The sequence below is a fragment of the Sander vitreus genome, chromosome 5 (genome assembly GCF_031162955.1).
Source record: "Sander vitreus isolate 19-12246 chromosome 5, sanVit1, whole genome shotgun sequence".
NCBI classification, from domain to species: domain Eukaryota; kingdom Metazoa; phylum Chordata; class Actinopteri; order Perciformes; family Percidae; genus Sander; species Sander vitreus.
Genome location: NC_135859.1, coordinates 34242399 through 34268779, shown reverse-complemented (window position 1 = coordinate 34268779; position 26381 = coordinate 34242399). Strand labels below are relative to the sequence as shown.

The following is a 26381-nucleotide window of genomic DNA, read 5'->3' as shown; positions in this document are numbered from 1 at the left end:
GGGCAGTCCTCTCTCCCAGTCTCCCAACACCCAGCTTCGCCCACTGAAACAAGACTCTTCCATACTGGAAAATCTGGCCCTGTCAACTGGCAGTCTTGACTAGGTTCAGCCCACACGTCAAGCAACCCCCCCCACCACCGCAAATTCCACCCCTTAATAGGCACTAGAGTTTGCCACCCCATGTAGAAGCCTTTTGGTCGCCATCCATGGATGGCGTCAATAGCATCTTCCTACACAACAGTGACTGAACGGAGGGCACAAGGAAATGTGGGACTAATTTACACTTTCTCACTGTACTACCATCAGAAACCATAATTAATCATGATAGAAAAAATGTGGAAGCCATCTTGGCTGGTGAGACACACAGTGCCTGTGAACAGGCCTGACACCTTTAACAGCTCCGATGGCCAAATAGGAATGAGTGTCAGAGTGCTTACAACTAAGCTCCCGTCATGGCAGCATTTATCCCATCGTCTTCAGAAGTGTGTTTGCTGCATGATGGTTCTCCATGAAGTGTAACTGTTGTAAGCCTTTCAGATATTATATTATAGACGGTCCTTAAAAATGTGGCACTAAGTGTCAAAGTAGATGCAAAAATAGCAATAATTATTTTATTAAAGGGTAACTTCGTTTTTTTTTTTTCAACCTGGATTTATCCCCTTATTTTTTTCCCATGTTTTTGTGTCCAAGTGACTGATGGGAACAACAATCTTTGAAATTGGTCAAGTATTAAGCAAGACCGCTGGGGAAACAAGTTGCAGTGTAACGTTAATGGGCAATTGCACATCGTCAATTTCTGTCCACTAAAAGTGCTGTTATTGCAACTGACAGGCTCCGATTATTCTTCCAAGTGTCTGACAACATTATGAAAGGATCCCTACAGAGATCGACCTTTTAGTTAAAGAGTAAGATCCTTTTTGTTTAACACAGAAACATCCCCGAAATCACCCCATAAAACCCACCAGACTCCATGTAAATAATCACTACTTTTAGCGTGTATAGAGCCCGCATACTTTCACATGTAAATGAGTGAATTAAGCGTTTATTTCCAGAGTGGTGATTGTTGCACCAGTGGAAAGACGAACCAAGACGGCTTTTGATAGTTTTATTTGTTTACGTCTACTTTGACGATGGTGATTTCGGGGCTGTTTCATGTTGAACAAAAAAATCTTACTCTTTAACAAAAAGGTCTATCTCTGTAGGGATCCTTTCCATAATGTTGTCAGACACTTAGAATAATAATCTGAGCCTGTCAGCGGCAAAAACAGAACTTTTAGTGGACGGAAATTGACGATGCACATTTGTCCTGTAGGTTATATTGCAGCCCGGTTCACGGCTGCCGGTTACAGCGTTCTCGCTCAATACTGGACCAATTTCAAAGATTTTTGTTCACATTAGTCAATTAGATAGAGACTAAAATAGGGCCCAGGTTGAAAAAAAACTAAACAAAATTACCCTTTGAAATGAACCAGACTGATAATGTAGCTCAAGCTTTCACTCTTCTCACTCCAAATAAAAAATGGAACAATTGGTTTCCACATGAATAAAATAGCTGCCAAAATTAAATGTAATGACCCAGATAGTTAATTTGTTTGAGCACATGTTCAATTTGAGCTTTAGGTGTTTACAGCTTTTAAATCTCATGTCAACTTGCTGTTTTCAGTTGCACATACAGTCCACTAACCAAAGCATCCGCTATTCCCAATAGATCCATATTAATTATTTCTCTTTATCTCCCAAATTATTCCCTTAGTACTTTTAGAATCAAATAGTTTATTTAGATTCCCAAATCCTGGTGAAGTAATTAGAATGTGCTCACCATAAACTTTTATAGGCTGCACTTGGTGGTGCAAGCAGATCTATGACTCTCAGTGTTTGACATGCTTGACAGAGTAATTATGGATATGAGTCCAGTGCTGTAATTTGACTGTGTTTTGTTCTTAGCAGCCAAACTACATGACAAAAATATTTCCCTCTCGCCTCATTTAGCCTGGCTGCATGCTACTTCTGAGTACCTGTTAGTGGTAGTTACTGTGTTTGAGCATGTGCATTTGCAGAAATGCTTTCATGGCAGTGAGTAGGTGTATGTGTGTAAAGCCACCACTAGAAAGTGTTGAAAGCCTCAGCTAGCAAGATCGCATCCAGGGTGACTAATAAGCTTAACATGAGCACGGCTGTGTTCGCAAGCATGGCGCGGCGAAAGAGGTCTTCAATGTTGAGAGAAATGCAGAAATGGCTCCCTAGGCTGCTACTAATTCCTTCACCCCCCTCAAGCTTCAATCAGACTGTGAACCATCTCTCTGTTAGCTATGGCTTCGTAGCTGTTCCAAACTGCACCACGAAAGTACAAGGCTTTGCAAACAGAGTTCAGGACAGACTGCATACAAACACGTCTACAGTTGTATGCGAGAGCGAATCATTTGTGGCTTTATTGGCCAAGGTAATGGATGTTTCAAGAATTTGCATGTTACACACAGACAGAGAATATTTACAGTATATTGATATTGTGCAGAATATATACTGTAGGCTACAGCTGCAAAGATGAATCGATTAGTTGTCAACTATTAAATTATTCGCAACTATTTTGATAATCGGTTTGAGTAATCTTTTATGAAAAAAATGTAAAAATTCTTCTTAAATGTGAAAATCTTCTGTTTTTTTTCTCTCCTCTGTGACAGTAAACTAAATATCTTTGCGTTGTGGACAAGACAAGACATTTAACGGCTACAATTAACGATTATTATTTTTTTCTCAATCAATCACTTAGTTGTTTGGTCTATAAAATGTCAGAAAATAGTCGATCAGTGTTTCCTAAAGCCCAAAATGACGTCCTCAAATGTCTTGTGAAAGATATAAAAAGAGTTTACTGTCACAGAGGAGTGAAGAAACTAGAAAATATTCACATTTAACATGCTGGAATCACAGAAGTTTTACTTTATTTTCATAAAAAAATTACTCAAACCAATTAATCGATTATGAAAAATAGTTGGCGATTAATTTAATAGTTGACAACTAATTGATTAATCTTTGCAGCTCTTTTTAGGACGTCATCTTGGGTTTTGGTATTGGTATTTGGTATTGGTATTGATCGACATTTTTTATAGACCAAACAACTAATCGATTAATCGAGAAAATATGTAGCATTGTAATCCATGTTTTTATGTTCAAACTGAAAAAAATGATTATGTAAACTTTTGTTTTACAGTCCTCTGTGATTCCCCTTGAACCGCTGCCTCACTTCTCTGTTTGGCTACCCAGCGGGGATCTAGTAGCTGTGTTTTCTTTGGGCCTAGAATATGCGTTTGTATCCACATGTGACTTTCCTTTGACCATGTGGCTCCTCCAAGTGTGGATTTATAAGCCACTTCACACTCCACTCCTGTGTGGGAGTGAGGCTGAGTTAAAAATAGGTTGGTTTGGAGGTAGTGAGCAGCCCGCACTGTGTGAGGCGCTTAAGAACACACTGAGGAGTATTGGCATTCTCTTTGCATATCATTTATAAGTGTCAATAATCAATCTGAGTGTTAAACCAGTAACTGTAGTTGTTACCAGCCCAAATCGTCTTGCATAATAGTCTTAGAAGCATCAATTGAACTCAAGTTGCACTAAAGTGGCAGGAAGCACCGACATGATGTGTTATGGAGTTTAATAATAAATGTAAGGGTACCTGGGTAGCTCACCTGGTAGAGCACGCGTCCACATATGGAGGTTTACTCCTCAGTGCAGTGGCCAGGGGTTCAACTCCGACCTGCAGCCCTTTGCTGCATGTCACTCACCCTCTCTCTCCCCTTTCATGTCTTCAGCTGGCCTATAAAAATGAAGGCCCAAAATGCCCCAAAAACATTTGCTTATAAATGTTACTGCGTTCTCTGCTGATTTACAATATCTAAGACATCAAGTAGCTTCACTAACAAAACTTTTACAATTATTTTTCTTTCATATACCATCTTAAAGGGACATTCCAATGATTTATTATCGCACTTTGCATAAAGTTGGGTGGAGACACATTTTTGGGGTCAAAATCGAAGGAGAGGAGGCGGCACGATATGTTTCTTATTGCGATTATTTTGACTGATATTGCAATTGCGATATGATTTACGGTATTGGAGAGAATGATCATTTTTGGATTATTCTTATTTTTATTGAGAAATACATTGAAATGATGTGAGTTTGTTGTAGAGTGAAGATATTAGTATCATATGAAACTAGTTAGTTTAACCCATGTTATAACGTTTAAAGAAAAACTGGCACGGCTATTTTTTATTTATTTTAAAGATTATTTTTTTGGGCTTTTCCACCTCTTATTTTGACAGGACAGCTAGGTGAGAAAGGGGACAGAGCAAGAGAGAGAGGGGGGGGAAGACGTGCAGGAAATCGTCACAGGTCGGATTCAAACCCTGGACCTCTGCATCAAGGCATAAACCTCTCAGTATATGTGCACCTGCTCTACCCACTGAACCAACCCAGCCACTGGCACAGCTATTTTCACTTGTACAATTTTTTTTGTCTCTATGTAACTGCTTTGGGGTCAATTATTAACAACAACATTAATATGTTTAATAATGCAGCAGGTTAGAGGGTTCTTTGTACAATGTACAGCATACGTTCTCTGAGTGCCTCTCATATCCAAACTACATTGGTATTGTAACTGACATATCCCTAATCAAAGCAACATAGAATCGAATCGGCGGTTGAATCGGAGCCTTGTGAATCGGAATCGATTCAGGACATCAGTGGCGATACCCAGCCCTAATTCATGTTTCCATAATCATAACACTAGAATAATGACATGATTCCCCCGAAATGTTTCTTTCTCGCCCGGTTCCTCTGTGGCAGATTACCGATCTGCCCTTCATGACTTCCTGTGAAGGAGGTTTTATAATGCTGATTGCAGAGAGGAACAATGAGCTTTCAAAGCATCTGCAGATGACAGGTGGGGGGGGGCGATTGTTATTACTGACCAACGAGGGCCTCCTCACCTGTAAGGATGGGGACCTCTAGGTGAGTGCCACAGCCCCCCCTCCCCCCTTCTATCTCCATCTCATTTTTAGGTCTACGCCCCCCCACACTCTCTCGTCAGGATTCAATTACGGCTGTCTGGCTGACCCTTGACCTCCCCTCCAATGGACGACCCTCCTTTTCTGACCCTGACAGCAGTTCCACTGTTACCCTTCCCCATCACTTGCTCTTTCTGCCTCTCTCACTGCTATCCTGCCTCCGAAATGAGACCTTGAATCTATGACTTCACATGATACTAGATTGTACATTAAGTTCAATTTCAAATCTTTTATAAATACTTTAAAACAATGAAATTATTATTCATCATCTGAAAAATGTACTTCTACAGTCGTGTTTTTAGAGTTTCTGTTTTTCTGTATTTACAGATCGATCTTTCAACCTTGTTCTAAGCCGCAGTCGATGATTGTTAAGCCACCGCCGTGTCTTAATCACAACACAGATACCTGTTAATTACCAAACGAGTTCAAGTATTTTTGCTACTTAAACAGGGATTTGAGATCGATGCGTTGATTTGGCCCGGGTGGAGCGGTGAGCGCAGTTGGCCATTTAATGAAATGTTGCGGGTTCTGTGCGCCGAGGCTGAAGGAGATGAAGAACATGGAGGATAAAGCAATGGGTATATTAATAGGCAGCTGCACGGATGACACTGTTTGGTATTGGGTCAGGGATAAAGCATGAACTTGTAAACTCACAGAGGGGCCTCTCCTCCCTCCCTCCCTCCCTCTTCACTAACTTATTCTCGCCCTTCATGGTGTCATCAGTTAGCAGAGCTGGGCTCGATAGCCCAGGCAGCTCTACGAGAGCAGCGATTAGACATCTCTCTGATTCTCATCCCCAGCAGAGTTCACTCAAAGGTAAGCCAGTAGTTTACATCCTCAGAGACACTGGTATTCTTCTGCCTTTGTTCTCCCAACGTCTTCTGTTTTGCAAATAGTGTATCTCCTCGATGCTTTTGGCATGGAGTGGGAGTTTCATGTCATCTCTTGAAAATATAACAATAAAAAAAAAAATGTATTTAAAAAAAATAACTACACCTGTAAACCATGATAAATAATCATACAGAGGTATCGAGTTCATGGATTTAGGTGACTCCCCGCTCAAAAATCTATAGATGTCACTGAAGAAAGCACCTTCTCCTTTCCTCTCTGCCCCTGACACGTAGCCATGACAGAGATGCCCAGACGTCGGCTGCAGGGTTTATTCCAGCCGCCTGGCGGTCCGAGGTGTGGTCCCATTGGGCCATTTTGCTGTGATCACAGCAGGAAGTGGGAGGTTAATCCCAAGAGAAAGCAGACTCAATCTCCTCGATGCTATTGGCATGGAGTGGGAGTTTCATGTCATCTTTTGAAAATACAACAATATAAAAATCTATTTAAAAAAAGAGAAGAAAAACTACACCTGCATATCCATGATATATAATCATGAAGAGGTATTTAGTTCAAGTATTCAGTGACTACGTTTACATGAACATAATATTTGTTTTTGCCCTTATTCCAAAAAAGTCAATTTTCCGACTAAGCTGTTTACATGGCTAATGAAAGTGAATATTCCACTAATATTCTCGTTTACATGCAGCAGTGCAATATAATTGGTGGTGGACTTGTTGGACCGTGCAAACACAGCGTCCCTCTTTCCTTCCTTCAACCAGCTTCTTAAAAAGTTTGGCGTTGCGATTTTTGTACATATCCAAAAACCTGTTGATACCCAAGTCTTTGATAATGTTTAAAAATAGCTGTGTTTCTCCTTCTTTTCTTTTGTACAGTAACCATAGAAGCAGCACGTAAGCCATAAACAGGCAAGAGGACATAAACTGTCACAAACTGCAGTAAAAGCCCTGATTGAAACGCAGATTCTGAACGTCCTATATACATGTCCTAAGAATACTTCTAAAACCCAGAATAATACCGGCATATCCCACATGTCTTAAAGGTACACTGTGTAGTGTTTTAAGTATTTTATTAGTTAAAATCAATGTCTTCATTCATAAATATGTCCTCATTGGTTTAAAATGACCTCTGCCAATGATCTGACTCATCCTCGCAAGCGAAGAATTTCTTATCTGTATTTACATCGGACGGGCAAGTCCAAGGAGGCTTCAGTGTTGTTCCGCCATTTTGAAAAACTCTAATCGCTGAGAGGGACAAAGAGCACTAGACTACCTGTCTAGCTAATCCACAACGCGTTTTCGTTCACAGCCAGCGTCACGTGACTGAAACCAGCTGAAACGGAGAAGGAGATCAGTGAGAGGTGCTTGTCACTGCAAATGTGAAAGCCTGCACTGCACTTTAGTTCATAATGGAGGATCGTACTTATGCCGAGCCACAGGAGAAGGAATCCTCGTCGCCAAAAAAGCAAAAATTGGAAGACATGTTATCATAGCTTCTTGGTACATAACGGCTACCGTAGTTGCAACACGCATTTGAAAAAGCGAGGTGCTAGAGAGCACTATTAGTTTGAATGCAAAATACAATTTCACCGCTAGATGGGAGAAATTCCTACACAGTGTACCTTTAATCAAAAAATTCTATATTCGGAAAAAGGCCTTCTTCGTAATATCCAAACAGAAAATGCTGTTTACATGACCTGTATCAATTTCGCAATATTGTCATATTTCGAATATTAGTGTGCATGTAAACCTTCTCAATGAGTGACTCCCCACTCAAACTCTATACATGTCACTGATCAAAAGTACCTCTCTGTTCCCCTTTCCTCTCTGCCCCTGACCAGTAGCCGTGACAGAGACGTCCAGGCGTCGGCTGCAGGGTTTATTCCAGCCGTCTGGCGGTCCGAGGTGTGGTCCCATTGGGCCGTTTTGCTGTGATCACAGCAGGACGTGGGAGGTTAATCCCAAGAGAAAGCAGACTCAATCTCCCCCCACCTCCAGCCTGTATAAAGCCCGATGATGCTCTGTGGTCTGTGGACGACACCTACCCAGATTTCACTTCTGCTCTGAGCTCTCAGATTATTCTGGCATTTTCACAGTCATTTAGACACCATTACTGAGTATAACAGAGTGGGCAGCTGACCTCTCATCTCTTTTACAATAATTTACATTAAACTAGATAAAAAAAGATTATGCAACAAGTAGATCCGACCAGCCAATCTGAATGTTCAAGTAGACATTTAGAACGTGCTCAAATCAGCATGACAGCACACCAGGCTCATCACTAAATCATGAAATACTACTAAATATTCCGCCATTTCCATGTCGACATTACAGAGTTGAGTCAAAAACCGTTTTAAAACATTTGTTTTCATTAAATAAATCAGGAACAACAGCGGAACACACAGGAACTCTCCAATTTATTTATATAAAGTTATTAATCAAAATAATAGAATTTTTTTTTGGAGTTAACGATTACTGGAAATGTTTGGATCACATCAGCTGTGCTGATGACTCGGCGCTATGTTAAAAACAGCTGCTACATGTGAAGTTCGTGGACGTACAGGAGCTAAATCTGTCGAGAGAAAAATATTATTTTTCTTCAGATGTCTTAGTTATAACAAGATTGAGCTTGCAAAGCACTTTTGTGTTTATATGCTCGGAATCTATTCTGTTATTCAGAGTTCCCATGATCCCTACAGAGCTAACGTTAGCTTATGTTAGCTAGCTGACTAAACAGGGAGGGACTAAAAAATCATCTCTGTTGGTTTTTTATTTGGAACTGCCTCACAATATGAATACAGTTTGATTATAACTTTAATATTGTTGGTAACCGTTGTATAATTGCAATATTAACAAGAGGGTGTGATTTTACGTCATATTATAGGCATTTCAGTTATGTCTAAGCTTGGGCTTTGGCTTTATTAAACACAGAACCATTAAAACAAGTGGAATTCTTTACTAATAAATAATAATACTAATAAACAATAGCTTTGTGTGTCCTCCAAAATATAGAAAATGAAAGAGAGTTTCAAATTATCATCAGGGCTCAAATGTAACTTTTCCTTCTCAGTATAGTATTAGTGGGTAATACTGATAACGTATTTTTGGAAACTGTGTTCCTTCCAGTATCCAGCCATGAGAATTAGCCGTGTTAAAACATGTTTTGATATACATTTAGTTTGTTCGAGCCCTGATGAATTATTTCAGATGGCAGAATATGCATCTGTTTTTCCCTGGAGTCTTTCACACATATCTGTGCGTAATTAATGTGGATTTTGACAGATGGAGAAAAAAAAAGTGTCCTTGTAAGAGAGAGGGGTACATGCCACAATGTGTGAAGTGCAAGCACGGAGGGAGCCTCTTGTATTATTTGCTGCTCGTGCCAGCTGGACCAGCCAGATTCTTACAGGTAGAGACTAAATATGCGCAGAAATAATTGAAATCTGGTGCCCAGGCCACCATAAACAGGCGCTGTTTTTAGTTGTTTTACTTGGAAATCGTGAAATGTTCTTACCGTTTTTTTACAATCACTTTGGCACTAATTTCAGAACCTTGATGTCTTTTTTTCAAAACTCTAGACACAAAACTCACAACCAATGATCAAAATACACATTTTTCAAAACTCTAACACTAACTCTTTTTTCAATTGCTTGATACAATACACATAAACCAAAGATCATTTGTTCATTTAACAAAAATCACCTGTTCAGTATGACACAACTTAACATCAAAGTACTACTATTTCAAAAAGCAATTCACACATTACATTTCAGATGATTGTCTATTCATTTCATTACAATGATCTAACTATCAATCAATACAACTACTCAAAATGATAAGTTACTGTTGCATTACTCTTAATGCATAGTTGTATGGAAACAGACAAACAATAGTCCATGTTTAGATCATGAAAGTTTCAAGATAACAAGATTCATTATCACCAATTAGTGTGGAGCATGAACCAGTTAGAATACATGATCTATGGATGTAATATTTCATCATCATAGACACTGTTTCTATGGTCCCATGTACCATCTCTGAGACTATTTACAGTATTGACAGTACTGCACTGTATGCATGCAGGCCCTTGGAATTGCTTGTCCAATTCTGCCAACTTGTTACTGATGATTGAGATATATACTTTATATTAGGGCTGCACGATATTTTGTTTCATCGTCTACATCGCGATGTGCGCATGCGCGATAGTCACATCGCAGGACGTTACGATGTTGACGCTACAACTTCTTTGCTGCTTGATAGAAAAGTAAACTCTCACCGTTCTTCTTTTCCATGATTGTTACCGGCCGACCCTTCCCCTTTAAGACAGGTGGTCATGTGACGTAACGTTAGTCCGACGGGGGGGGGTTGTTATGGGAAGTGAGGCTCTCCCGTGTGTAGAAAAGTACCGTAAGCGGCAGCTGCCGCTGACACAGTGATGCACATGCTTTTCCATGGGTAGTGAAGCTACAGTAGTCAGTGTTTTATGTTCGCTGCAAAGACAAACTAAATCACCTGATTAATGCAACGTAATCACGACGTCTCCCGGCCATTTTTCACCGCAGAAAGCTGCTACCAGCCAAGCTAAAGCTAACATAGTTAGCCTAAAGAAACAAGGCGTCTGTCCCAACTAACGTTATGGTTCGGAGCCGCGACGCTGGAAACGTAACACTAATCTACAACAGCAGTTTGTTTCTGATATAACCTCATTTACACTGATTTAGGTGCTCTTGGAAAGACAGTTTGTTGAAGAGTGTGACATGCAGGCTCTGCATGCACAGCAAACCAACAATCATGATCTATTTTAATCAATTTATCAAACAACCAAAGCAGGCCGCTAGTCGACCACAACCTGACATTTAGAGGAAGCAACATGCATGCATTATTAATATCATTCACTTTAGCCTGGATTGATATTATATGAATACAATGGTGTCATGTCAGTCAACCAGTGTATTTCTTCCTAATTTCCCTCTCCAAAATCACTTCAGAAGAGTAATCACAGCGCTTATTTGCTTTGGTTTGAACATTGGACAGCCAGTGTTACAAGTGATGACCGTTGTGAGTTTTGTGTCTAGAGTTTGGAAAAATGACATCAAGGTTCTGAAATTAGTAGCAAAGTGATTGTAAAAAACTGTAATGTTCTAAATTTGGCTTTAGGAGAACTAAGCCTGCCCCATACAGTGTACTTTCCATCCATGGTAACTTTTGTGAAATAACCGATAAAGTGCTGTTTCTTTCAATGATAATTGTGACTGGAGGTCATTTTTAATTTAAATGCTTAAATTGTGTGAGTGTGTGTGTGTGTGTGTGTGTGTGTGTGTGTTTGAAACCATGCTATTTCTCAATGCAGGGTCTGACTTAAATATTAGTGTAACTACATTATCAAAGTGTTTTTTTTTTTGCCTGGTAGCGAACATGTACAAATGAGGATTACAACTCTTGAGAAGGCAACAGGTCATGGTTGGTAAGCTGCCCGGGGGGGTCACTGATATAGAGTCACTTTTGACAGACTGTGGAGGAGGCTCTATTGTTGCCGGTGTGTCTGGATGTTACCTGCAGGCACTATCGCTGAGACTACAGTATTATCCTATTATTAGGCTTAGTTGTTTACGCTTATTACTGCTTGTCAGGTAGGCAGAGAATCCTTCTGAAAATGAGCATCTGCAGAAAAATACATGACTACCTCTTTATCTCGTTCAAGTACATCAGCTTACGATAATTTTCAGAGGCCTTTTAAGAATGTCTTGATAGGAAACAACAAACAGGCATTTAGGGTTTATGTTTACGAGCATTTGATTCTGTGAAGTGTTTCACTGCTGCACAGACAGACAGTGTTGTTTGGCAGTCAGTGTAAGATTGTAAGAAACACATCTGTTTTATATACTTAATGCCAATATCATTATGGTCTTGCTTCAGTTGAAAATATAGTAAAAAGGACATCGTGGATTGAAACATTGAAACAGCCCTGATTAATGTCTCTGTTTGTAGAGGAAGTGAACAAAATAAAAAAAGCCCATCATATGGTCTGGCAGATTTTGGGCGCAGGACCAGGGATGACAAATGTGCTCTCGCAATAATTCAATCTGCTCTCATAATTCTCTAACTTTTAGGGACAGACAGAATGAAAATTTTCCGGCAGTTAGGCCGCCAAGTCAACGTCCAATAACTGTGATCAAGTGTTAGTTAAGATGCTTTTTCTCTCACTTTATGTATTGACAGATTGAGGGGTACAAAGATACTGTGTAAGTGGCAGAAAGTTACTGTGAATATGTTAACGAGAGGATTTGGTATCGGATCCAAAATGTTGTCATTTTTATTGATGTCACAGTAATGATATTAAGTTTAAGGAATAACAGAGAAGAGACAGCTATAAGAGTGTACTGCAGTCGGTGATTAGCATGGCAAAAGAACATAATCTCATATATATTGTTGCCTTTTTATTATTAACAGTTTTATTTCATGTTTTTTACAACAATATAGTCATGTAATACTTTGTACATTTTGGCCTTGACAGCTGAAGTAAGACTGTTAAAATGATGTGTCAAACCAACAAAAGGCAAACCCAACCTTCGAGTGTGAACTGTGTTTGTCTGCTTTGTGTACTCAGTCGAGAAATCAAATAACTATGTAACACAAAATGAATAAAAATAAATTCACACGTTGCTAGGGCTGTGTAATTAATCAAATTTGAATCACGATTAAGATTTCGGCTCACAAAAACAATGTAATTGAGGAAAACAATTATTTTGCACATTACATTTTGCAAGTAAACTCTTATTTCGTCTTAAAGGAAGTATTAAAGGAAATGTCGGAGTTCAAGGTGTTTTCACTGTTGTTGTTTTTTTTTATTTATTCCATAATTGCAACATCTTTCCAAATCTTTTCAATATTGACCAAAATAATCGTGATTATGATTTTTTTTCCCCATAATGGAGCAGCCCTACACGTTGCTGCATTTTAAGGTAGGAAAAGTTAAGAAAGTAAAGTGAAGCATTTGGTTTTAAAGTATTTAAATCATCTCTTGTAAGCCGCAGAGATGGCTTTCGAGCCTTGGGCATTGTGATGCACAAACGGCACATTTAGAAAGCGAAAGAGATCAGGTACCGCTGTTACAGGAACTGCCTTTGGGGCCAATCACAATGTGTGTGGTACTGTAGTAAAGCTCATGCTTTGTCTGTATTAAAAGTAATGATATATGAATCCCCTTCTGTTTCTGCAGAATCAGATGTATGTTCTGGTGATGGTTGATCCGGATGCTCCAAGCCGTGCCCAACCAACGGCTGCTTACTGGAGGCACTGGCTGGTCGTGGACGTGCAGGTACAGTACAGTAACACCCTTTTTCCACCAACATTTGCGTGTATATGCTGGTGTCTTAAACAGCTGTAAACCTGCTAAAAATAGCCGATAGACTCCTTTCCCATTGCCAGAAAACAGGTGTTGTTAACTTTTCCTGCTACAGCTTTCCGATACAGTGCACAGAACTGCAAACTCTGCTGTACATTCACTTGATATCTTTGCTCATAAACTTTCGCCGTTTCACCGTTCACCGTCACTCGCTCTACCACACACACCACAGACACCACACACACACACACACACACACACACACACACACACACGCACTGGCTCTGCTTTTCCTCTAAAGGGATATGTTACTCTTACAACACAGGGTTAGTAAACAGTAGAAAGCAACATGGAGGTCAGTGAAAATGTTACGGTGGTTACTCCTTTTTCATATCTGTTACTTATTAAGTCTCTCTTTTAAAATTCGGTACCGACTAATTTGATGTTCGAGCGCTGCATGGACGGAGACGGACGGAATTTGTGGTCGAGATGACAAAGGTCACCGACGGAGCCGATACGTGTCACAGCATTGCGCCGGAAAAGGGTCGAAAAATTAGCGTCTCTACTTTACCCGAGTGTCCTGTTTTCATTGTTGTCGATTGGAGCTGGAGCCGACTGCAGTACCGGTGCCTACTGCAGAGTAATTTGTCCCGGGAGTGAATGCCAATTGTCACCTTTCCCACAAGCCAGATCTAGTGGGTGTAGATGGAATTTTTGGCCAGTGGGAAAGGGATATACAGTAAGTCTGCAATAACCTCTGTTCTCACTTAAAAACAGCCTTGTGTGTTTGGGTGATGGTGACACAGACCACATTTGCTATTGGATTAGGAGCTCATATGTTACAAATTTATGAAGTAGCGTTTGGATTTTTTTTCTTTGAATATTGTGCATTTTCATAATCTCGGGGTCTCACTTGGCGTGTCGTGTGTTTACATTTGCACCGGGGCCGATCGCAGGGCTGAAAAATTATGAATGTTTTTTTTTAAGCCTAACTTGGTTAAAAAAAAAGGATGCCAAGTTCAAGAAATGTAAATTTTTCATATCATGTATCTTGTGCAATAAATGCCTGTGACAAAAGTGTGGGAGTAAGTCTTTCTAAATGGCTGTGAAAGTTTGCAAGGCCCTGTCAGCAGCAATTTCCCTCCGCTGCAGAGAGCCTGGGACGTGTCAATGCAGGCGTGTGAGACTGAGATTGAGGAGAGCAGCATGCGAGGCGCACACTCTTTCTCCCATAGAGCTCCAGTCCCTCAGCTCCCCCTCCAGTGGAGAGATCTTGGCAGAGTGTCCTCCCTTCATCTGTTCCCCCAGGCAGAGCAGCTCCCCCAATGATCCACACTTCTCCATATTTTACACCCCCGAAATGGGCACCGCTCCGATCCCCTTATTTCTCTTCATATTTCACTCCTTTTTATCCGTTCGTTTGTGTGTTTTCACATTCTTGCATCCCAACGCCAAATGCGTGTTGAGTTGTTGATTGCCTCAAATATTTGGAGGTTTGCAGATATTTTATAATCCCGCGGGAACCGCGAGATCAACCCAGTAGATTAAGACTAGTGGTCTGGATAAACAACCACACAAAGACGCTTCGGCGATGTATCACTGCTCCCGTTTTGTTCTGTAAGGCGTAGTTGCACACTAAAGTAAATGCCACATTGATTCATAGATCCAAATGTGATGTATCTGGGATATATATATTTTAGTAAACCTTTTCATGCATTGAGAATTTTGTGATTCAGCTCATCGGTGCTCGGCTTTAGAGATGATTTATGCAACCGCATTCCTGCTTGCCTGTAGGAATATTTACCTCATATCACTCGCATATATCAATGATGTACAAAAAAACAAGTAATTTCCACTTTGTGAAATTGCATTAGGCATCACCTTTGCTTCTTACTTTTTAAGCCCATAAAGTCTGTCTGGCCGTGTGACCAGCTGTGAATAAACAAATGTCTTTCAAGTGCTCAGAGAGACCCCGTTCTCTCCAGCAATTCAATTTCCTGTCACTTGTGTGGGAGTTGACCTGCGTTGTCCATGTAAGGATTGGCCAATGTGACGGGATGTTTTTTTGATTGCGACTGGTGGTTGGTCAGAAGGGTTAATGAGCCTTTTGAGTGATGCCAACCTGTAGTGGGAGGTGTTTAATTGACCAGGGTGGCTGGGTGACATCACACACCTTTTTTTTTTTCTTTCAAATGTCGATGTGAGTGTGTTCGACTTTGTTTCAGGGCAGTTGTGATTTTGACGGCAATGTAGCTCAATTTATGAATTACAGCATAGAAAATAGGGCCGCCCCCTTTTAATGTTTTTTCATGCTTAATTTATTTACAAGAAAATTATGAGCACATCTCTGGTAAACACAAAATATAAATTGCTGTTTTTGTATGATTCTTTGTCAGTTTTACAGCTCTGTCGATTAAATTAACTAATTGATTAGTTGACAAAATCTATATATGTATATGTATATAACACTGCTGGGTGAAATCACACAACCTCAGTTTAGTTTTTTTCAATATGCATACTAATCGCCCAGCTATGCCCGGCAGTGCCCTGCTATGCCATGAACTACTACAACTACTATTTCTAGTCACAGTTCCATTATCTATCTTTGTGACTATTATTGCCACTGTTCATCACACCCCCAACCAGCACCGTCAGACACCGCCTACCAAGAGCCTGGGTCTGCCGAGGTTTCTTCCTAAAAAAATTATTATAAATTAAGAGTAAATTATATTATAGTCATGACCGAAAGAACAAGATCCAGGGTACAAGCGGCCAAAATGGGTTTCCTCAGGAGGGTGGCTGGTGTCTCCCTTAGAGATAGGGTGAGAAGCTCAGTCATCCGTGAGGAGCTCGGAGTAGAGCCGCTGCTCCTTCGCGTCGAAAGGAGCCAGTTGAGGTGGTTCGGGCATCTGGTAAGGATGCCCCCTGGGCGCCTCCCTAAGGAGGTGTTCCAGGCACGTCCAGCTGGGAGGAGGTCTCGGGGGAGACCCAGGACTAGGTGGAGGGATTATATCTCCAACCTGGCCTGGGAATGCCTCGGGATCCCCTAGTCTGAGCTGGTTAATGTGGCTCGGGAAAGGGAAGTTTGGGGTCCCCTGCTGGAGCAGCTACCCCCGCGACCCGATATCGGATAAGCGGAAAAAGATGGATGGATGGAAGAGTAAATTATAGAGTGTGGTCTAGACCTACTCAATCTGTAAATGCAATTGAATTGAATAGATCCTTCTTTGAATTTCGAATTTAAAATCCAAATCAGGACACCCCTAATATATTTAGTTAGTTAATTAGTTTTATTTCTGTGTCATGCCAAACATTTGGCCCATCCCATATGGAATTACAAGACACCACTATTCAGACAGACATCTTCTGGTCTCGCATGTACAAATCATGTGGAGAAATACATGAATGACAAAAAAAAAACAGTACAAACAAACAAATATCTACGGTAAAGAGCTTTTTCGTCTCTTCTCCCAGGCTTTTTCAAGACAACTAGCTGATATATATGTTATACTTATACAATTCAATAAAAAGACTTAACTAGTGAGCAATGATTGAGAAATGCTTCATTCGTTCTCTGTAATTTTTGGTTTCTTTGGAGTCAAGAGAGTGAATTACTGTACAATAACATGTTTGGCATTTAAATAGCTGTTTCTGGCTGTGTTTTGATGCTAGATTATTTGTAAAGCAAAGGAGATTCTTTAGTTTAAGTCAGGGGTCGTGCTTTCAAATGTCAAACGGATCAATGTTTTGACCCCTGCTCGTCAAACAGCATGAGCTGCAGCAGCCATATTCTTTTCATATGTATATTCATTAGTCCAAGGTCATGCAGTCTTGCCCTAGTTTGTAGATGTTTCCATAATTAGTGTGTATTCTTTATCCATTGCCACAGCTAAGAAGGTAAAAGATTTCCTTAATTCAGCCGAGAGTGAAGTGAGGTCAGGCTGGGATGAGCAACACGGCGGCGTAGATTTCCACTGATTCTTCCAGCCGAGGTCTCATTAGAGAAGCGATGGCAACAGAACAAGGACACGCTGGACTACCCCGTGTATTACGGACTCATCACTCACCTTGCTTTGAGCGGAATGATGTAGCTAGCTCTTCACTTATCAACAGATGTGCTCTCCTCACTGTGTGTCAGCCATGCCAAAGCCCTTTTTTAAACACAGAGAGAGTGTTTGTACAGTGTCTCACATACTTATAGTTAGGGCTCATCAAATCATAATCACAATTATTTTGGTCAATATTGAAATCACAATTATTTACCACAATCACTCATTGACTTTTGGAAAGATGTTGCATTTATTGAACCTAAGAAGACAGTGAAACAGTGAAACACATTGAACTGTGAAATTTCCCTTAATCTTGGATGTAACAGTTTGGATTTATTGCACAAAGACTCAGAAAAACTCTGGATTTCCAGGCTGGCTACAAAACCTTCTGTCAGGGCTACGAAGATGCCAAAGACATCAGCCGAATGGCGCAAGTGTTAGCTCTTAACTGCATGAAACAGTATGTTTCTACTCATTATGGTTATTAAATGTTTAAGTTATCAATCAGAGATGCTGTTTTTTGTCGTATACGACCAGCCCGGGCTCAGAGGGTTAATACTTTTACTGTTGAACTTTTTGAATTCCCCTTAAGAACCCAAGACAAAATAAGAGTTTACTTGCAAAAAGTAATGTGCAAAATAATCGTTTTTTCCCAATGACATTGTTTTTGTGATCCTTAGGAGTCACAATCGCAATCAAAATGTAATTATTTGCACAGCCCTACTTTATAATATTCATCCACAACTGCAGTGTGGAGCCTTATGTGAAGCAGAATTTAGCATTAGCTACAAAAACAGGCAGGTGTATTGGTAATTTATGGTCTTGTACTGTATATATGTACAAATCTGCCCTAAAAAGACGGAGAGCAACCAGAGAAGAGCCAAAGATAAGAGGTTTTCAGAGTGACTGTGTACAGAGGGTGTAATGACTGATTACTTTGTCACAATAAATAATCAACTTAATTTGTAACTACGACGTTTCTGTCTTTGTAAGCAGTAAGTCTGTGTGGACTGTAGGGGTGTATATCATAAGTTTTCATCACACGACATCATTAATGCGTATTTAACACAATCAGTAACATTTATACCCACTCACAAAAAATACTAATATATATAGAAAATATATATATATCATATCATATTTAGTGATATATATATATTATATATATATATATATATATCACTAAATATGATTTGACAATTTTATTACAGAGCTCTTTCCAGACATTTAAATGAAAAACTAGCTATTTGTTTTATAAGACTAAATGTGAAGTGGGAATTTCAAAATAAAAGGCGCATCTTAAAGATGATATGTTTCAATATTTTTCTTACTTTCTTGCATTGATGATATTGTATCGTTGATCATTAAATCCAGATCGATGTATCGTTACACCTCTAGTGGGCTGGGCACTTGTATGTACATGGTACAATAAATAACTTAGTAAGTACTGTACTTACAGTAAGCTCATCCATGTAGGCATCAACACACATTTATGTACAAATATGCACAATACCGGCTAGGGCTGGGCAATATATCGATATTATATTGATATCGATATATGAGGCTAGATATCGTCTTAAATTTCGGATATCGTAATATCCTGATATGAGTCACAAGTGTTGTCTTTTCCTGGTTTTAAAGGCTGCATTACAGTAGAGTGATGTAATTTTCTGAACACACCAGACTGTTCTAGCTGTTCCATTATTTGCCTTTACCTACTTAGTTATTATATCAACATAACTGATGATTATTTATCAAAAATCTCATTGTGTGCATATTTTGTGAAAGCACCAATTGTCAACCCTACAATATCGCGACAATATCGATATTGAGGTATTTGGTCAAAAATATGGGGATATTTCTCCATATCGCCCAGCTCTAACACCGGCCCAATTAGACATGTGAAACAATCATATGTGGATGTTTATGTTTGGTGTCAAATCTTTTATTTAACTGGCTGTATCACTTATCACATCATTGCTTTTCACTGCGAAGAAAAATTTACTCCAGCAGTTAAGTGTAAACTGTGTGGCTGGGTGTCTTGTCTTCTCCCACCAGCTGTCCACTTTCTTTGAGAACTCGCATTATTAGATGCTGTATGTGTATTTCCATCGCAACTGCCCATTTTCACTGACCCCTCGAGCTACACAAACAGTCATTTAAAATCTTCTGCAACACACTACTGTGTTTTACATCAATTATGGACAATTACCAAAATAACCATCAACAGATTGTTGTCTAGCTCTCGAAGTCGGATTCCAGATTGTGAGCGTCTCCCTCCCTCTCGCTGCTCTCCCAGAGTCTAAATCAATGCAGATGTTCCGGTATGGTCTCGCAGCGATAATTACTGTAACAAGCGAATCATTAGTATCTGAATAGAGGCAGCTTATATAAATGCAGCACTGGGTCTTACTTTTACTTGTTAATAGTTATTCTCTCATTATAGTTTTCGGCGGTTTGTGAGTCAACATGATGCAATATGAACTTGCGAAAGAGCGCCCCAGCTAAAGCTCTTTGCTGCTTTGAGAAAAGCCAAGGTGTTCATTATCGCTGTAAAATCCCATTTAAATAGCGATGTATAGCCTTAGGTTTTCATGGATTTTTTTCTTACTTTTTATGATGGCTTATGAAGTTTCTCTGCTGAGGGTTTGTCTCTATGAAAGTTCGTCAGAATCAGAATAGGATTTATTGCCAAGTAGGTAACACTTAGAAGGAATTTGGCCTTGGTGGATGGTGCATACTTAAACACAAACGTATTAAAAGGAACAGAATAAAAATAAAAGAACCAATAAATGTAAAATAAACGATAACATAAATCAAATATGTACAATATAACTGTTTAACAATAAGAAAATAATGGTTTAGGGCAGGATGTGCAGAAATGTTGAGAGAGTGTGCAAAAGTTCAGGAGATTTAGTTTGTGAAATGGTCAGGTATATAGTCCAAGATGTTCGTTAATGTAACATGTAGTGACTAGGGGTGTAGGGGGTTAAGAGTCTGTGTCAGTGGGGGACCCGGGCCTTGTTAGTGAGGCCGACTGCAGTCGGGAAGAAACAGTTTTTGTGGTGTGAGGTTTTGGTCCTGATGGACCTCAGGAGTGTGTGGACATTTCTTTAAACCAATCACAATCATCTTGGGCGGCGCTAAACTCCGGATGCAGCGACGGCGGCTCCGCAGAATAGTCTCAGGAAGGAACTTGTTTTGGTGGAACATTTGCACCCCGCAAAAGAAACGCCACATACAATATTAACTGAAGTTAACTGTTACAATACAGTAACGTGAGATATTTAAATAAACTGGATACATGGTTAAACCTCATTGGCTCTTACCAGTGTATCTCCGTGTGTACTTCGTCCACAGCAATCCCACCAATCGGTCCCAAAACGTCCCAGTTAGAGAGGAAATGCCCTAAACATATTCGTTGTAAATTTTTACAATCATTCCCTGAAAGAACCAAGCGGGCCTGACTTGTTGCACGATCCAAATATTCTTCAAAACTTGACATTTTCAGCGTGTGCTGACGTTCGAAGTTTGTTGTAGTTTCCCGTAGTGAAAGGATTTTGAGAACGGCAACACACAGAGAGCGGACGTCCGGCTTTATCCTGGAAATGTATTTCCGTTGATCCAGACTACTATCCACCAGAAGCAAAAGCATTAAGGCAAGGGTTTGATTGGACTGGGATAGCAGTTTTCTTATTGAAAAGCTACAAGAGATTCATGATACATTTGTGATGTACTCAGGCTGTGGTCATTCAGTCAGTACAGTTCTTCATTTCCACATTCACTTCAATACAGTACTTGGTTTGGAAGCCATCATATGTTTGTTAACTTCTTCTCGCTGGCTAATTGAAGGCCAGTTGGACAGTTGAGCACACAGTGTGCTGTGCTCATTATTATGATGCATGAGGGACATGCATGCTTTCACATCCATCTCTGTTGTAGCAGCTCCCAAAAGTGGAACAGAGCCTGTGTTCTGCTGCTGTCAGGCAAATACAAACAGTGAAGTATTGTGACTGTATCAGACCAGCTGGCTTTGTGTTTGTGAATTCTGCAGCCTGCAGAGATCGTCTGCTCCACACCTCAAGATGTCCTTTAACTGCAAACTATTAGGCGTGTAACCCCTTACAGTATTGCATTTCATTCAATGCTTTTCCCTAAAAAGGAAAACACTGCTGCTGTTTTGTCTCTTTGTCATTATCAACCTCTCCCCTCAACAGGCCAAACGACCCCAAAAAAATGTTTGTGTTTGTGTAGCTTTGATTATAATGAACAAATACTGTGTCAACCAATGAAATGATACAGCTCTTCTATTAGCATTTCATATTTTTTGGAACAACAATAGTTCATGTCACAGAGGAATACACTATATATAAGGTTGTAGCAGAACAGACAATACTTGCTACTATTGCTACTAGCATTAATTAGTTTGTTTTTGGGAGATTTTCTTTCATAATTTCATTAATAACAAGATCAGGTAACACTCAGATTATCCTCAAAAAGTGCATCCAGAACAGTCCTATAGTCAAGCATGTCCCATCCCTATTTCTGCATATACACTAGAGTGACTGGAGTATATGTCTTTATCCTGTTAAGTTACAGTTGATGTCAAATTTGTACTGACTGCTGAAATTCAATTTCTAACCTCTGCAAAAGCTTTAGAGTTTGTTTTAGGAAAATACCTATCCAATATTGCAAATAAACATACACAATTGCATTGTTCTTTATCCTGTAATTATCCCTACTGTGGTATGTTATGATTCAAGCGTTTATTTTTTGACAGACAGCTGCCCCCATATGGAAGCCAAAAACAATTTCCCAAAGGCCAGACGAACCATAGCTAGCTTCATCGTGAGAACAAAGAACCATTGGTATTATTCATAATTAAACTCTTATTGTGTACCCTGCTGAATATTTCCATTCTTCTGCCTCTCTCCTGCTCACTCTCGTTTCCCCTCTCCGTACTTTGCACCTCGTGCTGGGAACATCTGTCTGGCGTCAGAGTGGAGCCTGGCTGTGCAGATTGGAGCAGGTAGAGGAGCACATTGTAGCCCAGCTAATGATGAGAGTGTCTGCCCTCTCTCTTGGAGGAGACGCAAGCTGCTGCTTCACGCTCGCTCACTCCACTCATACGCCCAGGGAAACAGATTTCCAAACATATGCAGTATGTTTTTAATCCAGTTGAGCACTTCATTTCCCAGCAAACACAAATAACCTTACGGGACATCCATATCTTATGACAAGGGGGTGGGCGCAAAGGAATTGAACAATTTTCCTTTTTAATGTGATTTTTATTTTTATTTTTTTTTTTCTCCAAAGTTGCTAAACATGCTCATAACCCAGGTTAACAGTTTGCTTGTTTATGGTTTCACAAACTTTTACACAGAAGTGCCTCCTGGCTCCAAGTCATATGAAGCAACTTTATCCAATCTAAACTCTGCTCGTTTAAACTTAAACTGACAGTATAAGCACATGTTCTTTGTGTGAAGTGCCTTAAAGAATTTGAACAGATTGTTGTCAATCGTATATGAGAAGTAAACAAAGTATGTGACTAAGAGTTATGTCAGAACTTAAATAAATGTTTAAGTAAATTGTAAAGAAGTCAGAAAACAGCTGGTATTTTGTATTGTGCATTTTATATTGCAGCTTGAATGAGTTTGACCCTGACAAAGTTTACATGCGGGCCATTCATCTTTTTTCATAACTATCCAAAACCTCCCTCGGTACAAGTCAACAATAGCCCTTAACATGTAGGCTCAGCTGGAGGTGCTTAACATTTAGAGCGGTGCTCATCCTGCTGTCAGCTGCAGCCAGACAAATGTCAGAGGTGGTACTTCATGGAGTTCAGCTTGTGGAAGTCATTCCCTTACTAAACCTCATCAGACTCTCCTCGCAGCCTTTCAGCCACATTAGGATGCTAGTGTTTTTTGGCTTTAGCGCAGCTTTTTCTTTTTTTTCTTATTAGCTTTTTGACTTTTTCTAAGGTTGTACACTTTCATGTGTGTGCTATCTACGTGCGTGGATTTGTGTGCATGTGTGAAAGAGTTTAAAAGATAACTTATATTTCAACCTGGAAACCCTATTTTCCCATGTTTTTGTGTCCAAGTGACTGATGGGAAAAACATTGTTTGAAATTAGTCCAGTATTGAGCAAGAACACTGCAGCACCGATACAGGCTGCAATGTAAACACTCGTGGCATTTGTGTGCGGTCAATTTCCGTCCACTAAAAGTGCTGTTTTTGCCGCTGACAGGCTCAGATTATTATTCTAAGTGTCTGACAACATTATGGAAAGGATCCCTACAGAGATAGACCGTTTTGTTAAAGAGTAAAATCATTTTTGTTTAGCATGAAATGGCTCCGAAATCACCATCACCAAACCCACCAGACTTCATTTAAATAAACAGTACTTTTAGCATGTATCGAGCCAGCATATCATCACATGTAAATGGGTGAATTAAGGGTTTATTTCAACCAAACCAGAGTGGTGATTGTTGGACCAGTGGAAAGACGAACCAAGACGGCTTTTGATAGTTTTACTTTGTTTCTGTCGACTTTGAATGTTTTAGGATGATAAACTTACTGTTTTTTTAAATAGAGTCTGGTGAGTTTGGCGATAGCGATTTCGGGGCTATTTCTGGTTCAACAAAAAGGATCTTACTCTTTAACAAAAAGGTCTATCTCTGTAGGGATCCTTTCCATAATGTTGTCAGACAGCAGCTTGTGTCTTGCTTAATACTGGACCAATTTCAGAGATTGTTGTTCTCATCAGTCACTTAGACACAAAAACATTGGAAAATAAGTTAAAAAAAAACAAAAAACGAAGTTACCCTTTAAAGCAAACTGATTTATGTGTGAAAGAGTTTTAAAAAGGCTAATGGAACAGGAACTGGTGATTTGTGGGAAGACATGCTTCATACCTGAACTTGCTGTCACTGTGGCTGTGTCCCCATCGCTCTGCTACATGTGGACCTCCCCTGGTCTTGTGCACAAACAGCCTGTAATAATACTATTGATCTTATCTTATTTGCAGCTATTTAACAAACAGGCTCTTCTTCAGTGTGGGCTGCTGCTCTCACTGTTCTCCGCCACCTAAAGGGAAAATTACATAAGAATCCTCCGCTCAATTGTCAGCTCCATCCCCCGTCCACATAAAACTCTCACACACACACATACACACACACACACACACACACACTACGATACTGTGGCTGATAACCTACCAAGCCTCTTCCTATCTCTGTAACAACTGACCTCCCTGCTGTTGTTGCCGTGGTGAGATGATTGAGGAGGTTTCACTGCATGAAGAACATGAGCTGCGATGGTTTCCTGTCAGAAGCTGTGAGTGCTGTTTAGGCAGCGAGGGAACAATCATACATAAGAGTGTTTCTCCTGTAATTGTACAGGCCCAAAATGTTTGTTTTTTTATGCCAAAAAAACCCGGCAAATAACTATTGTGTTTCCCCTTTATTCATTCTGCAGTGACGCACCGCCGTGATTCCATGAACGGGGCAACTGTTTGTGGTCAGTTCACATCTGTAACAGCAGGACAGTCGAGGAGTGTGTTATCTAAACTGCTAAAGTCCGTTGAAACATTGTCGGTAGCCTACCGGTTACAAACAGGCGCAGTAGTAAACAACATGCTAACGTGCTACAAATTCTGTGTTGTGTTTTTACTGAGCTGCACCAGATTATTATTATTATTATTGCACCAATAATAATATTTTTCAACTTATACATCCATGGTTTTCAACCGTAGAGTAACGTCAGAAAATCTGCCTGTTTACGGCACGCACATGCCCACTGTGTTAAAAATGATCATGTGATATGCGTTAGGGTAACATTTTACAATAAAAAAATAGGTAGTTAATGATTAGTTACTGTTGTTTGAAAGAGTAACAAATGATTAGTTACTGTTTTTCAGAAGGGTAGTTACTGTTTTTTGAAAGTAACTAATCATTCGTTACTCTTTCAAAAAACAGTAACTACCCTTCTGAAAAACAGTAACTAATCATTCATTACTCTTTCAAACAACAGTAACTAATCATTAACTACCTTTTTTTTTGTGTACCTTATTGTAAAGTGTTACCTGCGTTAGATTAGTTGTGCTACTGAGCTAAAACACTTTGCTGCTGTTTTGCCCTCATTGTTCTCCGTGAAGTTTGCTGAAGGTGATGTAACGTAGCGTTTTCTGTGGAGTGAAGCACTGCGTCAGACTCTGTTTAAAAAAATAGCCTTTTAAACGCAACATTGCATGTAAGGAAATAACGGGAGTAAGTGGCGAACCAGCTTTGAAAGAGACACATTTTCTTTTTAAGTGCTGTGCGGTGGGTCCAATTCATGCCCAACTTCAAAAAGTAACTAATAAATATGTAAAGAAACTTAAAGTGTGACCCCTAAAGCAGTAACCCTAGGTGAAACACTGCATAAATTATAGTTTTCACACGTTGCTTGCTTAATAGGTTTTCTAAGAAAACTAAATTCGTATTGATTTCACCACGTGAATTTAGTCTCTTTCTCTGGTAGAAAGACACATTTCTTTTACTACAGGAAGTAGGCCTACTGTGTGTCAGTGTGCTGCACACTGTCCTTGATATGTGACGATTAGTCTCCAAGAAAACAAGGACAACCTGGAAAGCCCCCTTTGATCCAGTCTGTCACACTATAGCCTAGTAGGGAAAAAAAGAACAGATTGGACCTTCTCCATGCAAATGCCGTTTAAAACCAGTAGCTCTGCACACATAAAGGCGCTTCTTTTAATATGTGCCCCCTTTCTTCACACCCACGACCATTGTGTATAAAATCCTATTTTTCCTGAAAAGATTTTTAGTCGCAGCCGCAGACAATGTTCCCCCACACAAGCTGTCGTCTTTGTCACCCCCCCTCTCTCCATTTCAGTCAGTAAAGCAGGATCTCTGGCAGTCGGCCCCGTGTGCAAATCATGTGTTTCAGGGTACAGGTGGGGGGCTTTCTGGAGTCTGCCTACCTGTTCCCTTGTAAACTGGTCAATTTTGACAGACATGGACAAGAGATGGGGGGAGGAAATCAGGCATGGAAACCAGAAGGGGCGGGTAAATGAACAAATG

The 26381-nt window shown here is 40.0% G+C and overlaps 1 protein-coding gene across 1 annotated transcript in view; it reads left to right on the top strand.

Moving 5' to 3' along the window:
• pebp4 (phosphatidylethanolamine binding protein 4) overlaps positions 1-26381 on the top strand; it is an 80140-nt gene that overhangs the window by 19340 nt on the left and 34419 nt on the right. The window contains exon 4 of the mRNA XM_078249843.1: positions 13125-13223. Coding sequence (XP_078105969.1) covers positions 13125-13223 — 99 coding nt within the window. The remainder of the gene's footprint in view (positions 1-13124; positions 13224-26381) is intronic.